The sequence below is a fragment of the Ambystoma mexicanum genome, chromosome 1p, assembly GCF_040938575.1.
Source record: "Ambystoma mexicanum isolate Mex_15411 chromosome 1p, UKY_AmexF1_1, whole genome shotgun sequence".
NCBI classification, from domain to species: Eukaryota; Metazoa; Chordata; class Amphibia; order Caudata; family Ambystomatidae; genus Ambystoma; species Ambystoma mexicanum.
The window spans coordinates 1,006,098,631-1,006,118,904 of NC_090921.1; the positions used below are offsets into that span (position 1 = coordinate 1,006,098,631).

General features: G+C 43.0%; 1 protein-coding gene across 5 annotated transcripts in view; it reads right to left on the reverse strand.

Moving 5' to 3' along the window:
* Positions 1-20,274, reverse strand: part of FCSK (fucose kinase) — a 1,510,689-nt gene that overhangs the window by 469,681 nt on the left and 1,020,734 nt on the right. For all 5 annotated transcript variants that reach the window (XM_069654984.1, XM_069654992.1, XM_069654977.1 and 2 more), the window contains one exon: positions 1,598-1,808. In XM_069654984.1, coding sequence (XP_069511085.1) covers positions 1,598-1,808 — 211 coding nt within the window. The remainder of the gene's footprint in view (positions 1-1,597; positions 1,809-20,274) is intronic.

Genomic DNA, 20,274 nt, shown 5'->3' on the forward strand with positions numbered 1-20,274 from the left:
ACCCTCTCCCACTTGATTTCAGCCCCAGCCCCCTCCCCCACCCACACCCACACCCTCTCCCACGGAATTTCAGTCCCAGCCCCCCCCACCTCGCCACTCCCTAAACCAAAACACATTCATACAACACACATGTGTGCGCACACACACACTTACCCGTTCTCCTCCCCCTCCACTTGCTGGTCCCGCAGAGCCAGTCAGCCCCTGCACGCACTTGTGTGCGGCAGGGACATGACTGTTCACTTTAGAAAGACCGTTCCGTGTGGTCATGGAGCGGTCTTTCTAAAGCAACCTTTCAGTGAAAAGATCTTTTGAAAAAGATCTTTTCACTGGGAACGAAGAAAACAGCTGAAGACACCTTGCTATCAGCATCCAAAGGGTGATCGGCCTGTAGTTCACAGGAACGGCCCGGTCGCCATTTTTGTAAATGTGAATAACCTCTAAGAGGCGAGGGTCTGGTTGTGTCTTGTCATCCTATTTCTTAAATGGATCGACAAAGTCATAGGTCAACTTGGACCTTAAGGTAACACGTTTGAAATCGAGGGGGGGTAACTCAGGTCTTGTAAAAACCTATTTGAGATTCTGTCTCACATATGAAATAGTGGAATAGACAGACAGGTTTCTGATTAGTTGAGTGGGAAAATGGCCCTGAAGCATTGCTGTCTCCAATGGTTCAGTATAGTCTGAATGTTAAAGGTATATCCTTTATTATAGATACGACTTCCGTCAGGGATCACTCTGGTGTTTTTTTTAAAGCAGTCTGAGTGCTTAGAAACCAGTGATATCTTTGCCAGTTTCTGATTGATGGCTGTCAACGCTAACGTCCTCTTAAGTTGAGACCTCCACAGAAGAAGTACTTCTATTCTGGTTGCCAGTGGCAGCTCTGGTCGGGTGCTTCAGAAGAGCTACAAGCAAGAAAGACTGCTGTCGAGTCACAGATGGTGCTTCTGTGCAAACGTGAGAAACACGATGGTGCTGCCATATTGTTCAGCTTCCCAGTTCACTGAGGATGCAAGGTCACTATTGGGAGAAACAGAACAAGTCCAGCTGAGGCAGTTCAAGTAGAAGATGGATTCTCTCTTTTCACTTGCTCCTCTTTTTATGTTGGCCAGGATTGGCCACCAACTTTTACAAGGTAAGGCAGTAGACCAGGCCAGGTTATATAGGAGATTGGAGCTGAGGTGGTTATTCAGCTTCCAATCACAGGGCTGCATTCTTGCATACGTTTGGTGCAATCCACCCCAACCATTGAGAGGCTGTCTCAATGACATTTTGCAGGATTCTCCATGGGCTTTCTCTCAGGTGTGGATTCAGCTGTAAATGCAGACACTATTCACAAGCAAGTCACATCTGGTTCTGGCAATGACCAACATGTAGCTTCCCTGTAGAGCCACCCCAAGGTACAGAATGCTGTACCCCACGGAAATCAAACAAGCCTTGGGGAAACCTGACCATGGCGGATTTATGGTCGATAAGAGGTTACAAACGATGCTGAAACCCATATTATGCCACAGAGATAGCCAATCAGGGAAACATCAAAAACATACAGCATCCCGCTACAGACGAGTATGAGACTTTCACTTTCAGTCTCAATGCTTACCTGCTCAGCCATTTGTTCCTCACTCTTGCCAATTCCTCTACACCCCGAACAATGTTGCCACGTTCCAAGTACTGGAAGGCAGTTGTCCAGTCCAGGTTGGCAGCTGGCCCACTTCGTAAGCCCCCTGTTCCTTCGGCCATACAGCCCAGAACATCAGCGATGCAGGCAAGGGCACGAGCAGCCACTCCTGGATCCTCAGCCATAGATGCCACTGTGAAGTAAGAAACAATGTTTAGTGCTGTGACAGTGTAGGACCAACTGAACACACAAGGCAACATAATATGGTTCAAGACTTCTATTGTCAAACTAAAACGGTTAAGTGGAACCCCTTAGGGGTTTTAACTACAACTCAAAAAGGGCAGCTCAACTTAAAGTGTGAGGATGGAGAACTAAATGGGTGCTAGTGGCTATGTAAAGGGATTCAGTTCTTGTCAGCATTTCACTTATCTCAGTTTCTAATGGTTGTAGCGCACAGCTCGCATCTTGATTCAACTCACAGGCCAAGGGATATATATGGCCCAGCTTTTTGACTTTCCTTTTGGATGTAGGATTCTCCTTAGTGCCGATATTATCACCGCCTGGTCACGGGTGGATCTACTAGGCTCACTGCGATAATGGCAATGAACTATTACCGGCACATACTTCTTCGCCCTCTGTCACAAGTTACCACATTATTAGAAGGTACCATCTGAATTGCTAGGGTATACCTTTGAGCTTATCAGCAAGCATTCATCTCTTCGTCAGGGTATAGCATTACCCTGTGCTTACAGAAAGTATTTCTTTCCCATGTTAGGGTCGTTATACGGCTGTGTTATTATCACCTACAACTTGGGGTTCACCCTCCTGGGATAGAGCCTCTAGAGTCAGTTTCTCCTTCATAGTCTATGGCTCTTGCTTGGTCCTGACATATAGCCCTCAGAGAAATGTCAGCAGCTTTTTCACTTTTTTATCTGTCCGCTGCCAGAGTCTGAGCTACAGCCCTCACATGGCTGGTGCCTTTAATTTTTTTCCTGGCTCCTGGTTTTCTCCATTTGCAAGTTATAGCTGTCAGCAGGCTTGTGGATCTGATTCTCTTTGGTAACACTTTCTCCCTTCAAAATCTCTGTCCTGACTCTGCCATTTTCTGCTTTTAGCTGAACCCTTTATTCGGGCTGCGATTCGCCTGATTATTTAATGACTCACTGGATTTCTTCTCCCTCCTCATAACTTGCAGGTGGGGAGAATCTCTGGCATTGGCACTGCCATGGTTTTCCTTTACTTCCCTTAAGAATTACAGAAAGCGAAACTTAATTACCCCTCCTTTATTGGTCAACTCACTTTTCTAGCTGGAAAACAAGGGTTTAAAGAGCCAGTCAGCCATGTTGAACTCTGGTGGAAGGGCCTGCATTAGCGCACGGCTCTGTGCAAAGTGGCCAGGCACCAGGGTGGTATACAATGGAGATAAGGAGCTTGCTTTGGTGAGGCAATCACAACATTGATACAGGGCAATCTGTAACTACTGTATGGTGTGTACGCATTCTCTCACTGGGAATGCAACGTCCCTGACATACATTATTCCCACTCTGTGTCTGGGTGAAGGAGAATTGAGTTAGAGCTGTCGCTAGATTTGAGGAGTAAGAGGGGCTAACACATGCTATGTTGGTATTGGCTATAAATGTAACGGCATAGTCTGGGCTTAAATGTCATATTGTAATAGCATGGCAACAAGTCAATTTCTCTTGAATTCCAATTGTATTTCTATATTTGATTTATAGAGGGATAGGTTCCTCACTTGGCTTCTGAGAGATAAGCATTTGAGCAGTGCAATGGGACTTTGGGGGAACCCTGTATACCTCCACTTCATAACACATTTTGACGCTGGCTGGTGTCCCTAGCCCCGAGAGTCCTCATAACCTCTGCCGTTGGTGCACCTAATGGTACTACAACACCGTGTCCAAGCAAAATAAGCCTGCAATCTATCCACAAACGGCCAGTGCCCTGCAGGGAAGTACCTCTGCTTCCAGAGATACAGGTCTATGCCAAATACACTATATCAAATTATTGGGTCTTCCAAAATGCAGATAATGGATTAGGAGAACATGTTAAACATAACAGGACTCTCAGCAATGCCTCAACGTTAGGAGAAACGTAAAATGAAATTACAGATACATGTATCTACATAACAGGTGTATTCTGATGTGTAATTTTACTTGTTTGTGCTCATGTTATCGATGTTGGAAGGATCAAGGTCAGAGAGGAATTGCCTGATTCCAACTTGTTATCATGAGGTTGAAACACAGAGCCCTGTAGTGGTTACACCAGTCCACCGACACACACATATATATATTTCATTGGTGCTTAACCTCACTCTCAAACTTTTGGTGCTAAACCTCTGTCACAAAGAGAACAGGAATCAAAGGCCGGACCAAAAGTATATCAAAATAACAGAATTTTTATTAAGGATGGAATGATCTGGCCAATAAAATTAAAAAAGGAAAACAATTATCAAAACAATAGAAAGTAATACAGATGAGATCACTCTTCCCAGAGCTAAATCCTCTTTGTCTGCCATGTCCTGATGTGACTGAACAATCAAGTCTGTTAAGCAAAAAAATCCGGCCAGTCGAATCACTTATGGTTTTTTGGGGAAAATAAACATCTCTGGAAATTCCTGAAAGGCATCTCTAGGGTTTTACCAGGCACTCACAGTCCCGAGGTTGACGTGTCACTGTTCCTGATTTTTCATTATTTAATGGTTTGTCTTCTCTTGCTTGAATCGGTGGTGTGACTACCTCCCGTAGTGTTAGATCGGGATTAGCAGCCACAAATGCAATTTGCATAGCAGATCACGGCTGGGCCACTGTCTCCCCATGGGCCAAGAGTCATAGCCACATAGAAGGACAACTTTCGACGTGGCTCTTTCTAGGAGTCTCGCAGCCTTACAATCCCACGGTCATGGCTCTTACTCTGATCCCGATCATCCTGCTACATTCTCATACATAATGCAACCTCTCCTATCCCATATCTGCTCTCCTCACTGGGATTGTGCTTCTTTGACGCTTCATCACATACCCATTTTTCCACCCTTCCAGGAGTCCCTCTTTCTAGGCTTAGACTGGTCTAGCTGTCTCTGGCTTTCTCAATAACTTTAGATTTCTCAGGGTCAGAATCATCCTTATTAGCAGCAACCATCTCTTTATTTCTCTCATCCTCTCTCCTCCTGAAGTTCCTTCTGTCACCGACATCCTCTGACCAGACTCAATTATTTCCCCATTCTGCTCCTCTCTCTCTGAACAATCTCCAAATGTGGTCTGACTCCAACAAGCCACACGAATAGCTCAGCGGCTCACCTCTTTACATGCTATCTTTAGTGGTAATTGGGGTTTTGATTAATGTGGGCTTATTTAAAAAAGGGGTTTGTGGATTAGCTGGTTAGTCTTGGAACTGCAGGTTTCTCATGTGTGGATAATTTTGACAGACCATTCAGTCAGGTATCGCACCCCAACATATTAGTAAGTCAGTCTCCCATCATGGATTTTGGTATTTCTGGCAGACTTGCGCACAGCTGAGCTCTCTCATGCCTGCTCTCTCTGCCGGCTGGTGCCTTCTCAGTAAACGCCACTGCTTTTGTGGTGTGTCCCTCACAGGTACGAATACAAGCAAAAGAACAATCCTGCTCGCTCTTTGAGACTGTCTTTGTTGTATGTATTTGTTTCAAAACAAGGACATTTACTTGTCTATTGTCTATCTGGTGTGGAGGATCAGAAGGACACGGACACTCAGAGGGCATTTGCAAGGTGTATTTATTAAATAATAATATGAAGGCCTAACTATCCCTGTTATCATTATGGGGTATTCCGTACCTATATGAATAACTAACGTGCTCGTCAGTCGTCTGTCAATATCCAAAAGGAATATGTCTGCTGTCCAAAAGCTAATGCAAGTCCTGATCGAAGCAGTAAAAATTTATCCAAAAGAGCCCAAAAATAAATGCATGTGATATGAGAAAAACAAAAATGTATTATATCTGCTTAGGCAGGGAAACTTCCAGTTATAAAGACATTCAACTACATACGGTAAAACTGACAGTTTTATAGCAAATTACAGAAAGGAAAAGACAACAAATGTTACGAATCAATCACGGTTTCTAAGTTTACATTTGGCTATTGTCAGGGGTGTTGCTAGGTGTGGAACTTATCCGGGGGTAAGCTAATGTCGGGGCTGTCGTGAATCAGGGCTAGCTAGCCTTTTGGTTGTAGCCTCTGAGATTCTATCTGGGGCTACAACCTAAAGACCTGGGACTATAGCCCCCTAAACCCTCCCCCTAGCAACGCCTCTGGCTATTGTCATTGACACTAAAGGTGCTTCGATACATTGCCTAGCTTCATTGGTTTATTCTAGCCTTGTGACCAAACTAAAATGTTAAACTTTTAACTCATTTGCATTGAGCTCATCTCTGCTCACACATTGTTTTTCTGATTGGAGGGCACTCTTAAACATGTATTCTTTAAACACAGCTTACAACTGGTTGCTCCAAGACGAGTATGTGTGGAGTGAATGATTACGTACATGTCAACCAATCCCTATGTGAGATGTGACAGTGTGACATTGTAATTATAACTTAACATCCTTTCTCATTGACCTAAGCGATTGGCACCATCTTACCATTCTCATCATCGTGAACAGTTTATCTCCAGTACACTTTGCGACTCATTGTTGGAAACATTATTTGGCTGGCTTCCTTTCTCATTATGTTATCTATCCAGCTTTTGACCTTTTGTGTTGCAAACTTCATTCTCTTACAATGACAAGGATATGTGAACATGTATATATGCGTCCCTGCGAGCCCCACTTGCACTTCTGGTGCTCTGCAGCACCTGCCGGCATCTCAAGCAATGGTCTTTCCCTGGCCACCTGAGAAGAGGATCCAGGGGGAGTAGGAGTGAGAATACCCTTAGGTTTCTCACAGCATGTATCTATATAACTTGTGATTTCAGGAAGTTGTCTTTACTGCTATTATGTACATGCTGTGAGGGTTATGGGTGATCTTCTGTAAAAATCACTGATTCCTAATCACTTGTACTTCATGTGTAGTAAGGTTTTGCATGGCTTCTCACTTAACAATTGCTGCTCTATTAGTGCAATTTATCCTACATAGGGCAGTGTTGTGCCTTATTCATTCTATCTTGTCAGGCATGTTTTCACACCGTTTACTGATCTGTTCTCACTGGCTTGTGACCTTTATTATAATACATTTTGTTGTACTACTCCCTAACATAAATTGTTATGTCTCTTTGAATACTGGCTTGGGATCTCAGCTAGCCCGATACGTTTTGACCAATCAGTGTGCAGTGAAATGTCCTTTAGTTCTTGGGTCTGCTATCTCTCTTTGTTGCTCTTTCATGACTTCACTACTGCAACTCAAGCCTGGGAACTGGTTTGCCCCCCTTCCCTTGTCTTAACCAATCACTGTGCAGCGTTTCACCTTTTACTCTGGGAAGTTGCAATTTGAGATGTGCGTGTGTGCTTCTTTGCAAAGGTCTGGCTAATGTTTTCTGCTGTGGAGGTGAAGATTTTTATCCTTGCGACATGGCTAGAGTTTGAGGCCTACATGTACTGTGTACTCAGTTTAGTGTAAAGGGTTACCTTCATTCATTATTAGTATTAATGCTCTTATGTTTCTCTAACTAATATTAAATGCAGCTGTTTTCACTAAGGCACAGGGTTATGTTCAGCTATAAGGTGACTGCGCTATGGTTCAATAAAGCATGGCTACTTGTGCTTTGTTGGACCTATACAAGGGTATCGCTTTGTGGTTGTGTGGCACTGCTGGCTTCCACGCTGTGTGTGCATTCTACAGGGACTTTCACAGCTTGTATTTTCACACACGTTTAAGGCGCTGCAAATATTCTCTATGTTGCTGTACTCTCCAGCATTCTCATACTCCCCATGAGGGACAAACCCCCTAGCTAATTGTCTCCAGTGTTCGTCTTCTTCCTGTTGCCAATCATACACACTTCAGGCTATCCATATTTTACACACATCTCTTACATCTCCTCCACATATGGCAACCATAAGTAACTGTTTGGCCAATCTGATTTGGTATTTATGTAGCTTTCTAAATATTTATCTGGGTCAGGGGTGGTGAGCAAAGGGCATCTTCTGGGCAACAGTGCTTATTTGCTGGGTACCTTCTTGTTTCTCCAATCTGTGGTTGCTCATTTGTTTGACAGGTATTGCCACTCCTCGTTGGAAAGATTAAAGCTGTCATAACTGCAAGGAGGATATTTTTATTTCCATGGGACGCACAACAGGTTACGATTATTTGATAAGTACACCAGATTATTATCTAAAGAACAAGGATGGGAAACAAAATTCGGCAAAGGTTATTAGCCACGGTGGTGTGGTGCAAAGCTCCAACGATGAAGAAAACAAACAAACCAGAGGGGATTCTCATTTTGAATTATTGTGTAAATGTTACCAGGTCGAGGGTTCCCAATACAGAGAGGAAGCTAGCGCTTTTAATGACAGGAAATAAAAAGCAGACTCATGCTTGCCAAGTTTCAAACTCGCAAACCTTCGATAATACGATCTCTGTGGCAGGTGCATTATCCCAATCGGGTAAATGCATACCTGCTTTAGTATTCAGGGTACATGCAATGCCATTCTAGACAGACACACACACATACATGCACTTGCCAGTGTACATATTTGTCTGGTCTCCAAGTCGTACCAACTGCCAGAAAGCGGACTTTATAACAAAGCCCTGCTATCTGCTGGCTTCACTTAATATAGCTATCCTATTGCACTCCTGTACTTAATGTCTCACCTGATGTTTTAACAACACGCACTATAGGAATAATCAGAGACTAGAAAGATGAAAGGCTGAGCCAGCATGGAGGGCCTACACCCTGTGACCTGGAGGATACATGCAGCTCTCTGCAGCTGGCGCTAAACCAAATTAGCTTTTTTATTGTATTACAATCAGGTGCAGGATTCTCAAAACACCTTTGCTTTCAAGAGCAATGTTGTACAATAGGCCACATCTTCAGCTTGCATCCTGAAATGATGCAGTGTCTCGTGTCCAGCAACAACTGGCAAAAGCACTACAGAATATAAGTTCACTCACAGTATCGGGAGACCCGAACCTCAAAGCAAAATCCAGTCACACCTCCCCTGCTTATAGTTTTCTCATCAGGTTGTGTGAATGATCAGCAGATACACAGTGAAATATAAAAGCAATAAAACACAATGGAAATACAGGGACAAGCAAATGATAAAGAGTACCGGTTGTAGAAAATACTAAATTACCTCTTGTAAATGGCCTGGGGAATGCACGCGTCCAGTGAGGGAGCCTTCCTAAGGGGATACAGGGTGACCAGACATCTTCTGTTACCTCCATGGCCTTGGGTGTCTGGCTGTCCACCGAATTTAGACTTCTTCCGGAGCACATTTTGGCCAGTGTTCGAACTTGGTATAAATGTATGCACAGTGCATTATGCACCGTAAGAACAGTAAGGGTGCCACTGCCAAGTAAGGTCAGTATTTCCCGATACAGGAACACCAGTACTGCCTGAGCACAATTACACCATTACTGACATTATAAAGGGCACCCTAGTGAAAGGACATTGTATGCACCACCATCCTTGCCCATCCCACTGCGTGAACACTTGCGCTGGATGTGCCGCATATGGCCTTCACGGTAAAAAATGTGTGCTGTGTGCGCCCAGTTGCCGTTATTTGCATCAGTAAGAATATGCATGCTGCTCCCTTCCCTCTGCTTCTCTTCAGGCCCAAGTCCGACGTTTGCTGCCATGGTAGAGTCACCTCCTATAATCTTCTGTCTTAGGTCCAGGGTACTGCCCGTTCTGCACAACAATTCAATTCAATCTTCAGTTCCACCCTTGCAGCTCAACGCCCTCTCTTTCACCCACTCTCTTGTGCACCATCGCTCCTCCCTGTTCCCTCTCTTGCATCCTTTGCTCGTACTTACAACATCCTTGCACTTACACCCCTGCACACTCATATACCGTTGCTCATTATCACACTTGTGCTAGGTCTCACGTAGCTTCACATCTGTACACACTTGCACACTCACACATTTGCTTTTTATCACCTATGCTTATGCTCTTCCCAGCTAACACGACCTCAACACTTCTTTCTGTATAAGCCACCTATTGAGGTAGGTTCAGATGTGCATTAACATCTTTATGAAATGTATACTTTGCCTTATAAAGTCTTTTTATCCTACTTTAATATTTTGTCACAATCTGCATATTCAAGGACAATCTTCGTCCTTTCTCACAGCCTACACACTCTACCGATTCTGTATCATGAATCACTTAGAGTTCTCACGCATATGCAGAGACTCCGATTAGAGGTATGTTTCCTCAAGACTACTTTATTAGCTTTAGATTTTAATTGTCGCTAGGATCTAGACACTATTGCATTTTCTTTGCTATTTCCCACAGGTGTGATATCCTATCAATTCCAAACCGGGATCAACCTAGACTCCTCGAGAATGCAATGAGACCTAAGAATAGAGGTACGCCCCTCCGTCAAACCATGGACTCTTACTATTACCTTGACATACAACCAATTTTGACTGCAGAATTGAAGACAACGCAGACAATTGTTTTCATTACCTGACGTAATAGTCCATAAGAACCATACTGGTGTACTCGGAGAACCATCTTGTAACTTCTAAACATCGTCAGTAAATCATCAGATTAACTATCTTTTAAAAATATCACACTTATAGGCTCTTTTTGATTTACTTTATAGACTAGAGTTGAAGCTAGAAGATTGATACACTTCATGAACTTAATGACATTTTGCTCTTGATGAAGGGATTTTCTTCCCGAAATGTGTCAAGCTCTTTTTAATTTGATTGTTGATATCTATTCATATTGTATGAATTTCTCATATGCATAATGTGTTTATTAACTTATGATGTAATTGAAACAAATTGTAGCCATTAACTTGACATGACCACACTGCCTTGACCTAATCAACGCAAAGCAATTTCAAAATTCTTAATAAGTTTTGACTGACTACTTTGTCAGTATATGTGGTGTGCAGGGGATGTGAGTGTTCATTAGTTTAGGACACTTATGTCTCCTCTATATATTGGCAACTTTTTGTGCCAGAGTCGCATTTTCTCCCCTAAACCTGAGAATTTCCATAGAATATTCTTCACTTAGACCAAATCTGACCTACCATCAACTCAGGTGTGCGCTCCAGTTATTCCTTTACAATGCTGCAGAGTACAGCAACATTGGAGAGTACATCCAGCACACTAAACGAGCACGAAAATACAAGTGGTGAAAGTTCCTGTAGAATGAGCATACAGCGTGGAAGCCAGCAGCCACACACAAACACACAAAGATATTCCCTTGTGTAGGTCCAACAAAGCAAAAGTAGCCATGCTTTAGTGAACCATAGCACATTCACCTTGTAGCTGAACATAGCCCCATGCCTTAGTGAAAACAACTGCATTTAACATTAGTTAGGGAAACATAAAAAGAGTATTGATAATAATAATGAATGACAGTAACCATTTACACTAAACTGAGCACACAGTACAAGTAGGCCTCGAAATCTAGTTAGCCACCTCACAGGGATGACAATCCTCACCCCATAGCAGAAAACATTAGTCAGACATTTGCAAAGAAGCACACACATCTCAAATAGCAACTTCCCAGAGCAAAAGGCTACTAAACGCTGCACAGTGATTGGTTAAAACAAGGGGGGGGGGCAAACCAGTTCCCAGGCTTGAGTTGCAGTAGTGAAGTCATGAAAGAGCAACAAAGAGAGATAGCAGACCCCAAAGCTAAAGGACAGAATACAGCACACAGCCGAGTTCCCAAGCCCGTATTCAAAAAGATATAGCAATTTATGTTCCTGAATAGTACAGCAAAAGGTATTATAATGAAGTTCACAGGCTAGTGGGAATTGAACAATGAACAGTGTAAAAATATGCCTGACGGGATAGAATGAATAAGGCACACCACTGCCCTCTATATGATAAATTGCACTAATAGAGCACCAATTGTTAAGTGAGAAGCCATGCAAAACCTTACTACATATGAAGTAGAATTGATTAGGAATCAGTGATTTTTACAGAAGATCACACATAACCCTCACCGCATGTACACAATAGCAGTAAAGACAACTTCCTGAAATCACAAGTTACATAGATACACGCATATATACATGTACACATATCCTAATCATTGTAAGGGAATTAAGTTTGCAAGCTGCTAAGCCCAGCGTGAAAGGTCAAAGCAGGATAGATGAGAGGATGAGAAAGGAAGCCAGGCAAGTAATGTTTCCAATGATAAGTCACAAAGTGTACTGGAGATAAACAGTTCACAATAATGAGAATGGTAAGATGGTGCCAATCGCGTAGGTCACTGAGAAATGATGTTAGGTTATAATTACAATTGAATGGATTGCCTTTCTCCTGCAGATTCCTCATCAGATAGATAACCTCCTGTACTCTCCTCTTATTCTCTCCAGCATGCTCATAGTCTCCCCAACAGCACATACTTAAACTTAAGTCAGGAGAATTACTTCCTTCTCCTGATCTGTGCTTCACACACGTCTTTTCTTAGTCTTTAGGCTTCTTGTTAATATGCCATTTTTAAATAGTCTTTGGGGACTTTTGTTATCGGGTTGTGTAGCTCACCCATGAGATCATGGACTTTAGTTTTCACTTTAGAAATGTCTTCCCTCAACTCTTCTGCAATCCTTGGAATGGGCTTTGCATGAGCTAGTGAAAAAAGGTTTCCTGTATGATTCTTATTTCTTTGACATTTAAAGTTAACCTTTTCATGGCCTGGTCTCTCATATGGTGTATTTATCCTAGAGACTTCTTTGGTTCATCATATTCTTTCTTTGTTATATTTCACTCTCTGACAAAGGGCTAACTTTCCCCTCCTCCCAGGGTAGTGGTATATCTATCTTATTGATCTCCCCTTCAGAGATGTTTATTATTCTCTCTCTTTCATTAAGACATTTCAAGTTTCTTAACTTTGTTTCCAAGCGTTTCTCACTTTTACTGGGACGAGTTTCTTGAAGCATATAATGAGTCCTTTTTGGCCTCCCATTCCTCCTGAGCTCGCTGTTACCCTTCGTACTGTCTGGGAACATATACAGGATTCTTATGGGCCGGGGATCTTCTCCTGTTCTCCATCTCATGCTTGGTTTGTTCTAGCCGTACGACTCTTGTTCTTTCTCCAGGCTTCTCAGCGGGGAGCGTGGCCTTTGCTGTGGCTTTCCCGGGTGTTGTGGGCATCATTGCATGGGTAGGCTGCCCACCACAATGACCTTGGGGTCTCACCACCACCGAATCTCCAACTCCAGTCGTATTTTGCTTTCTGTCTTCTAGTCACAGGCAACTCTGGATTCCAAGAGCTCTGCGTTCCCTTGCAGCTCCACCTCATGCTTTTGTTACTCTACTAGGGGACCGCCCCTACTTCAGTATGTGTTCCTCTCTCTTCTCTCTCTCGTTTGATGAGTACTCTGTCTTTAACCTACTCATCGCAGTGGATTGGTGGTTTCCATTTTAAGAGAAAACCTCTCTTTCTTCCTTTCTTCCTGTACATTTTAACTTTCTCTTCAGTGAAGTCTCTGTATTTGAAAGTATTTGATATGTCAGGTAGTCCCATGTATGCCATCAAGTGAATTGGCTTAGGGAGTTCCTCACAGGAACTGGCGTCCTTGTTGCTTAAGGTGAAGTCTCTCCCAGAGAGGTCCCACTTGCCTTGACCCTTAGGGTCGGTGTTGAGGAGTGGACTCACCTCCCTAGCCTCACAGTGGAGGGGGGGGGGGCGCACCCTTCGGGAGAAGGAACAAATTCCTGCAATTCGTCACACTGGGCACTTCCTTATGTATTGGATTTTCCAGGGTCATCATGGGATGCTAAGATAGGATCTATTAAAGGGACAGTGTAGTGACGCAGCCTTATGTGACAAGAACCTGCCATCCAACGCAGGCATGGCAGGGTTATGTTAGTGGGGGTTTATTAAGTGCATCGTTCACCTGACAGTGTTATGGTGCTGGTGGAAGAATGTAAAATAGTGATTCGCTTTTGATGCTGAGAACTAAGGCAGATTAAAGAGATATGTTTTTAGGTGCATGCGGAAAGTTAAAGGTTTAGGTTCTATGCATAGTGGTAAAGGAAGGGAATTCATAGCTTTGCTGATTGTATTGTGAAAGAGCGTCCTCCCATTCTTTCTGTCTCATAGAAGGGGGTGCCTACCTGTTTTTCCTCGTTTGCTCTTAATGGGTGGTTAGAGATGTACATTTTGAGTTCATTTGTGAAAGGGAAATATTTGGATAATTGAAGATTTTCATATACAAGACACATACTCAAAGACAACTCGTTTTTTACAGGGAGCTAATGTGAAATCCTTAAAGCCTGTGACGTGATCTTGTTTTCTCCATTTTATCAGGGTCCTAGCCAGAGCAATTTGGATCCTTTGTAGTTGCTGCATTAAGGAATCTGGAAGGCTCAAGTAAAACCGGATGAGCCTCGGGGAAAGAGAGAGGAAATCCTGGTAAGCGTGCATGTGGCTGGAGCAAGAATCTAAATATTGAATTTGAGGAAGAAAGCAAGAAATAGAAAAAAGGCCTGTGAAAAGCATTATGGGACTTGGAGTTTTTTGGGTAAATTGAAAAGAGCTCTGGAAGGAACATTGTTAAAACGCGTGATGAAAGATGCAAGTAAAGTTAAACTGTTGAGTGATTGAACATTTAAAGCAAGATACCATACCCTTGACAGAGTGATCCGGCGCCACGTGGGTGCTCAGTCAAAAGACTCTAAGGTATCCAGCTGAGAATTTGCAAAGTGAAATAATAACGGTAGATACATTTGGTCCGAGCCCGGCGGAGGGAGACCAATTGAAAGAACAAATAAATGTGAATCGAAGTGGTCCTGCGATGGGTCAAGCATAATGCTGTGCACAGTTGAAAGTCTTTGATTTTGATGCAAAAAGAAAGTTTGGAAAAGTACGTGAAATTTGGTCCAAGCCCGGCAGCGGGAGATTAATTGAAGTTTTTGTGTTAAAGTGGGTCTGTCCCCGGGAAGGGGTTAGGGGGTGAATCAAAAATCACACAAGAAGGTGTACATGAGAATCCTGAGGAGAAAGGAAGGAACTTTTGAATGTTTGTCGCATCAGGCCCTCTGAAGTAAGATACTTTGAATGGCAAAGAGACTTTGGCACAGAAGGCCCTGATACTGAGATATGAACTGCATCCTCATGCTAGAGAAGCCAGAGACTCTGCTAAGCTTGATTTTGCCGCCTTGCCCCGTGCTGAAACCATGGGAAAGGGAAGCCAACAGCTTGAATAGCCTAACATATCATTTCCTGAACCCTTTTCTTTTGCATAACATTGTTTCCCACACTATTTGTATTTACAAGTAAAGATTGGCAATAGGTTTACTAGTATAGGCCCTTTTATTCTGACAAGACAACACTAGGACTGCGTTATTATTTTATGGTCATAGCTTGTTCCCATCTTTAGATTTAGGTTTAGATAGGCGTTTTTCAAACCCGGTTGAAGTTAAATAAACACCCTTGAACTGTGATCACTTGTGCCTGTCTTACTGTTTTCCACCATGAGTTCCTTACAGGATGAGTTAAACAAGTGCAGAATCATTTTCTGAAAAAGAGTGTGACAATCCAGAGATGTTATCAGTTCTCCCCAAGAGGGAGCCCCTTACCATGAGGACAGGGAGGTGAGGTTGCTACCCGATAGTCCCCCTGGGGGTGGCACTTAGCGGGAGGATCTCATTAGGGGCCCAGGAGAACATCTCAGGAGAATGCGGTATGGCCACTCTAGCCCAACACCTCTTGAGCCTCCAACCATGTATACCCGAATACAATACTCAACCAACCTATGTATATGTGTAAGGCAGTCAGTGACATCCACTGAGATGAGGAAGAGCTGGGACTACCCAGTGGAGACTTGTGTGGGAAAGACTGAGACGAGGAGGAGGCGTGGAGTAGTGAAGAATGCGCAGCGACACTTAAATGAACAATTTAGTCATTCATGCCAAGTTGTTTCAACATCCAACATAAAAAGGGAAGGAGGACACAATACCTGGTGAAGCGGGCTGTTAAGCCGTCCCAGGAGGAACAGAGAGAGAGAAGGAACTGTTCGGCACAGAAAAATCACATGCCTGTAGTCGAGAAAGCTAGCTGTCAAGCAGGAAAACCCGTCTCTGTGGGGTCTGACATCGAAAGACCCTGAAAAGAACTGGCGAGGCAGAAGAGGTGGAACGTGCGGTCTGGAACGGGTAGGCATTCTGCAGCGAGCTGAACGCTGCAGAGCCACCCTAGTTAAGGAGAAGTCAGCGGGAACTGAGACAAGAGACCCACAAGCTGCGGAAATGCTGCAGCGAAGGGGAAGCTCGCAGGAGCCACAAGAGTCCTGAACAAGAAGGAAACTGACCCTGAGACTGGCCAGAGCCCAAGAAGAAGAACCCAAAAGCTATGGGAGTGAACAGTCTGGCTGGTGGGGACAGAAGAGGGGCTTGACAACTTCAGAGGGGCACCTAAAAGGAAAACACACAAATCTGGGTCATTATGAGAACCCCCCTCACAGACAATATCCCAAGGAATCCAAAAAGTGTATAATGACATAATTAAGGGGAATCCTGAAAATTCCCACCGAAAGAAAGAGAACAAAGGAAGAGTCATCCATAACCTTCCTCGTTGCAGTACTTGGCAGGCGAGTAAACCAAGTCTGCCTATCACGAGAACAAGAGTGGGGGCTGCACCCAAACCCAGGAAGACTTGCATATTGTCTTCCTCTGGGCCTGACCTGGCAGGAGAGTGAACCAAATCGGCCCAGAACCAAGTGAAAGGAAGACCAGGGGAAGGGAGTTCATTTACCTGGTGCTGTGCACTGTAAGCATTAAAGAAAGGCCAGGGCAAGGTAGTCATTCCCCCTAGTGGTGTTGAACTGTGCAACCAAGTGGAAAGAGAGCAGGGGAGGGAGTCATTGCCCCTGGTTGTATCGCACTCTTAAAGCCAAGCTACCAGGAGACTGGAGTCATTCTCCTGGTAATCAAGGCCAGGGGTAGGGGTCATCCCTCCAGTTGTTTTGAACTGTAAAATACAGATACCAGGAGTAGGGAGTCTGGACACCGACGATAAGAGGCTCTTGATAGCTCTGTTATTGAGCAAACAACATTTTAAATGTTGAGGACTCATCTCCCTTTGGAGCCCCCCCTTTTGAGTCCATTATTTGGTTTGAACACACCCTGTACTAAGCGGTTACTGCTGGATGTGCCGTTGAAACGCTTCTGCCCCGCTTTCACCTTAAGCCCTGTATAACCTGTTCCTGGACTATTTTGGATGGCTTTTCATTGGTATTATACCTTTTAAGGACCTTCAAGCACTTAGATTCACCAGTGTAGTGTTCTGGTGTCTGGTTATTATTCTGCTGATGTGCTGACGGGAAGTGGTGGTCCTAAATTACAAGTCCCCCAAGCTGTGTGGAGCAAGCAGAGTGTGTGAAGTGCTCTGGTGTTTGGGTGTGCCAGGGGTAGGATTCCCCCTACATTCCTCGCCTAGTTTACTATTGATTACCTGCTGGTATTGGGGGTGGGGGAGGGGTGACTTCCTTCCCATGTGCTGCCTGGAGAGCTTTGCCCTATACTGCCTGGTTTTGGTCATGATAAGCACTTTTTGTACTGCTTTCCGATCTTCCCACTGTAACAATTCCAGTCTACATGAAACCTTTAAATCAGTGAAGATATGGCCTTTGCAGTGGGTCATCTAACAGGGGAAAGGGGCTCCCGAACCCTACGAAATGCTTGGATGGGTCGAGTGATATACCATGTCCAAATAAAGGCAAAAAAGATAAATCAGGAAAACCAGACACAATTTCTGCACTACAGTCAAAGATCACAGGCTTTTCTGACATGGTAATGCCCCTTCCCTTTGTTGCAGAAACTCTGCCAGAGCTGCCTCCTTCTACCGAACTTTCTTGCAATCCCGACAAAAGCAACCCTCAACTTTCACCTATGATAGATAATGACAGGTCCCTACTTAATTTATGTTTAAACTTGAAACAAAATTCTTTGGGGCCAATTTCAGAACGTTACAATAACATCAATGGGTCAAACTTGTCAGCAAGCCCAAATTCGGAAGAGCTTGTCTCCAGCTCGGAGTCCTCGTGTGATGAAAGCTACAGTGCTGATGTTGCTTCAATTACATACAAGAATATTTATTTTAAAGGAGCTGTGACTTCTCTCACCTTAACTTATACTATTCTAACCAAAAGCAATGCTTTATTTATACTTTGCACTAACATGACTGCAGAGCAACATGAATTGAAGTCCATTACAGCCAAAGTAGTTGATATTATTATTGATTGTAATCCTGGATCAAACATGCAGTCAACTGTCGATTTTGAGGGGAGGAAGGCTGTCACACACCAGAAGTCTGCTATGATTAGTGACTTACAGTGCTCTCAAGGCAATGTGGACTCTGTCGATAGTATTACTTCCATCCCTGAAACTCAGGAGTTAAGTTTAGCAGCTTTGGGTTATCTGACTCTATTACAGGGTTCTTTAAATATCATTGCCGACACAGAAGAAGATGAGATGTAAGCTTTATGTAACAACATTTCTATAATAAGGTATGGCTCTAATAGATGTAATAAAAGGCGTCGAAAGCGCCAGTGAGCCCGAAAACCACTTCAGCGTAACAAGCAAGTGGTAGTTTTAAATAAAGAAATCAAGGCTCGGGAGGATATCTCGCGCTCACACCAATGGCTAATTGAAAGACCTATTATCACTAGTGCTATAATTCTTCTGAATAAGTGCAAAAGTTCCTCAAGTTACATAACACTTGTCAGTTCAGTATAATTTATTAATTTGACTTCCAAAGTAAAGAACAGCCGACACGTGTTTCGACCTTGGTCGTTATCAAGGCCACTCTATGTCAATGGATTAAATCTTCTGTCCCTATATTGTAGACAAATCCCTTCTTCCCTTTAAGCCAAGTACCTTCAGTACTATTTGTCTGAACATCCAAAAAAGAGGGACTCAACTTCTGTTTGATGCTATGTGCTCTCGTAAAAATAAATTTGGGTTTCTCAGTCAAAAAAGGTAACAAATCCTTATCAAGTCTTAAAATATCCCAGTGTCTAGACACCATTTTGTACAGTAAAGATGAGTCTTGCGAAAATTGAGTTATTATAGAAATGCAATCATTCTCAGGTTTCTCTTTCACACGGTCACATAAAAGCTCCAATTGACTACATTCTTTGTACTTGTCTGCTGCTTTCTTAATACATTTCAGGTTATATCCTCTCTTTTGGAATCTTTGCGTGAGCAAATCAGACTCCCTCTGATAATCCAAATCTAAACTACAATTTCGCCTGGCCCGATAAAATTCCCCAGCCGGGATATTATCTATTGTAGATCTCTGATGACTACTTTTTGCATACAATATGGAGTTGACTTCTGTTGGTTTACGATATGTGTGTGTTTCAATTTGCCCATTGTTCACAAAAATATGCAAATCTAGAAAGTCAATGCTTTGTGAGCTCACTAGACCTGTAAATCTAATGCCAAATTTGTTATGGTTAGTATGTAGCACAAAAGTATCATATAAAGCAGGAGACCCTTTCCATACAATTAAAACATCATCGATATATCTTCTCCAAGCTATTAGATTCGTTTGAAAGATCTCCTGATTGTAAATGTGCGTTTCTTCAAATTGGGCCATAAACAAATTCGCCAGGGATGGCGCAAACTTAGCACCCATGGCAACTCCCTTGGCCTGTGCATAATACTGTCCATTAAAAATGAATACATTATTTTGCAAAGTAAATTTGAGAAAGCTTTTAAGCATTTGTATATGCTGCATGTAAGAAGCAGAAGAATTCCCAAAGGTGTAGTCAATTGTTTGAACTGCTAATTTAATGAATACGCAGGATTACATAACTATGGCAATTTCTCATTTGAATACTCCACAATGCTATACCCTTCTAAAATCTAATCCAACGAAGAAAATTGTTTCTGAACATTTGGAACTTATCCAGCTATGGTATAACAGAGGCTTTCTAACAGAGGATGAAAAGAGTTTTCTGACTAATACGGAACCCACCATGCCCACTATGTATTTTTTGCCTAAAATACACAAGGGTTATGAAACCTTACCACCAGTCAGACCTATCATGAGTGGGATAGGGTGGGTCACGGAGGGTATGTCCCAATATTTGGATGAAGCTTTAAAACCCCATGTTCTCAAAATGAAATCTTATGTTAGAGATAGTGCACACGTTTTGAAATTTTTCAAATCCTTTAAGTGGGAATCAGATTATCTTTTGGCTACCCTTGATGTTTCAGCGCTTTATACCAGCATAGATCATGACCTAGCAGTTCAAACAATTGACTACACCTTTGGGAATTCTTCTGCTTCTTACATGCAGCATATACAAATGCTTAAAAGCTTTCTCAAATTTACTTTGCAAAATAATGTATTCATTTTTAATGGACAGTATTATGCACAGGCCAAGGGAGTTGCCATGGGTGCTAAGTTTGCGCCATCCCTGGCGAATTTGTTTATGGCCCAATTTGAAGAAACGCACATTTACAATCAGGAGATCTTTCAAACGAATCTAATAGCTTGGAGAAGATATATCGATGATGTTTTAATTGTATGGAAAGGGTC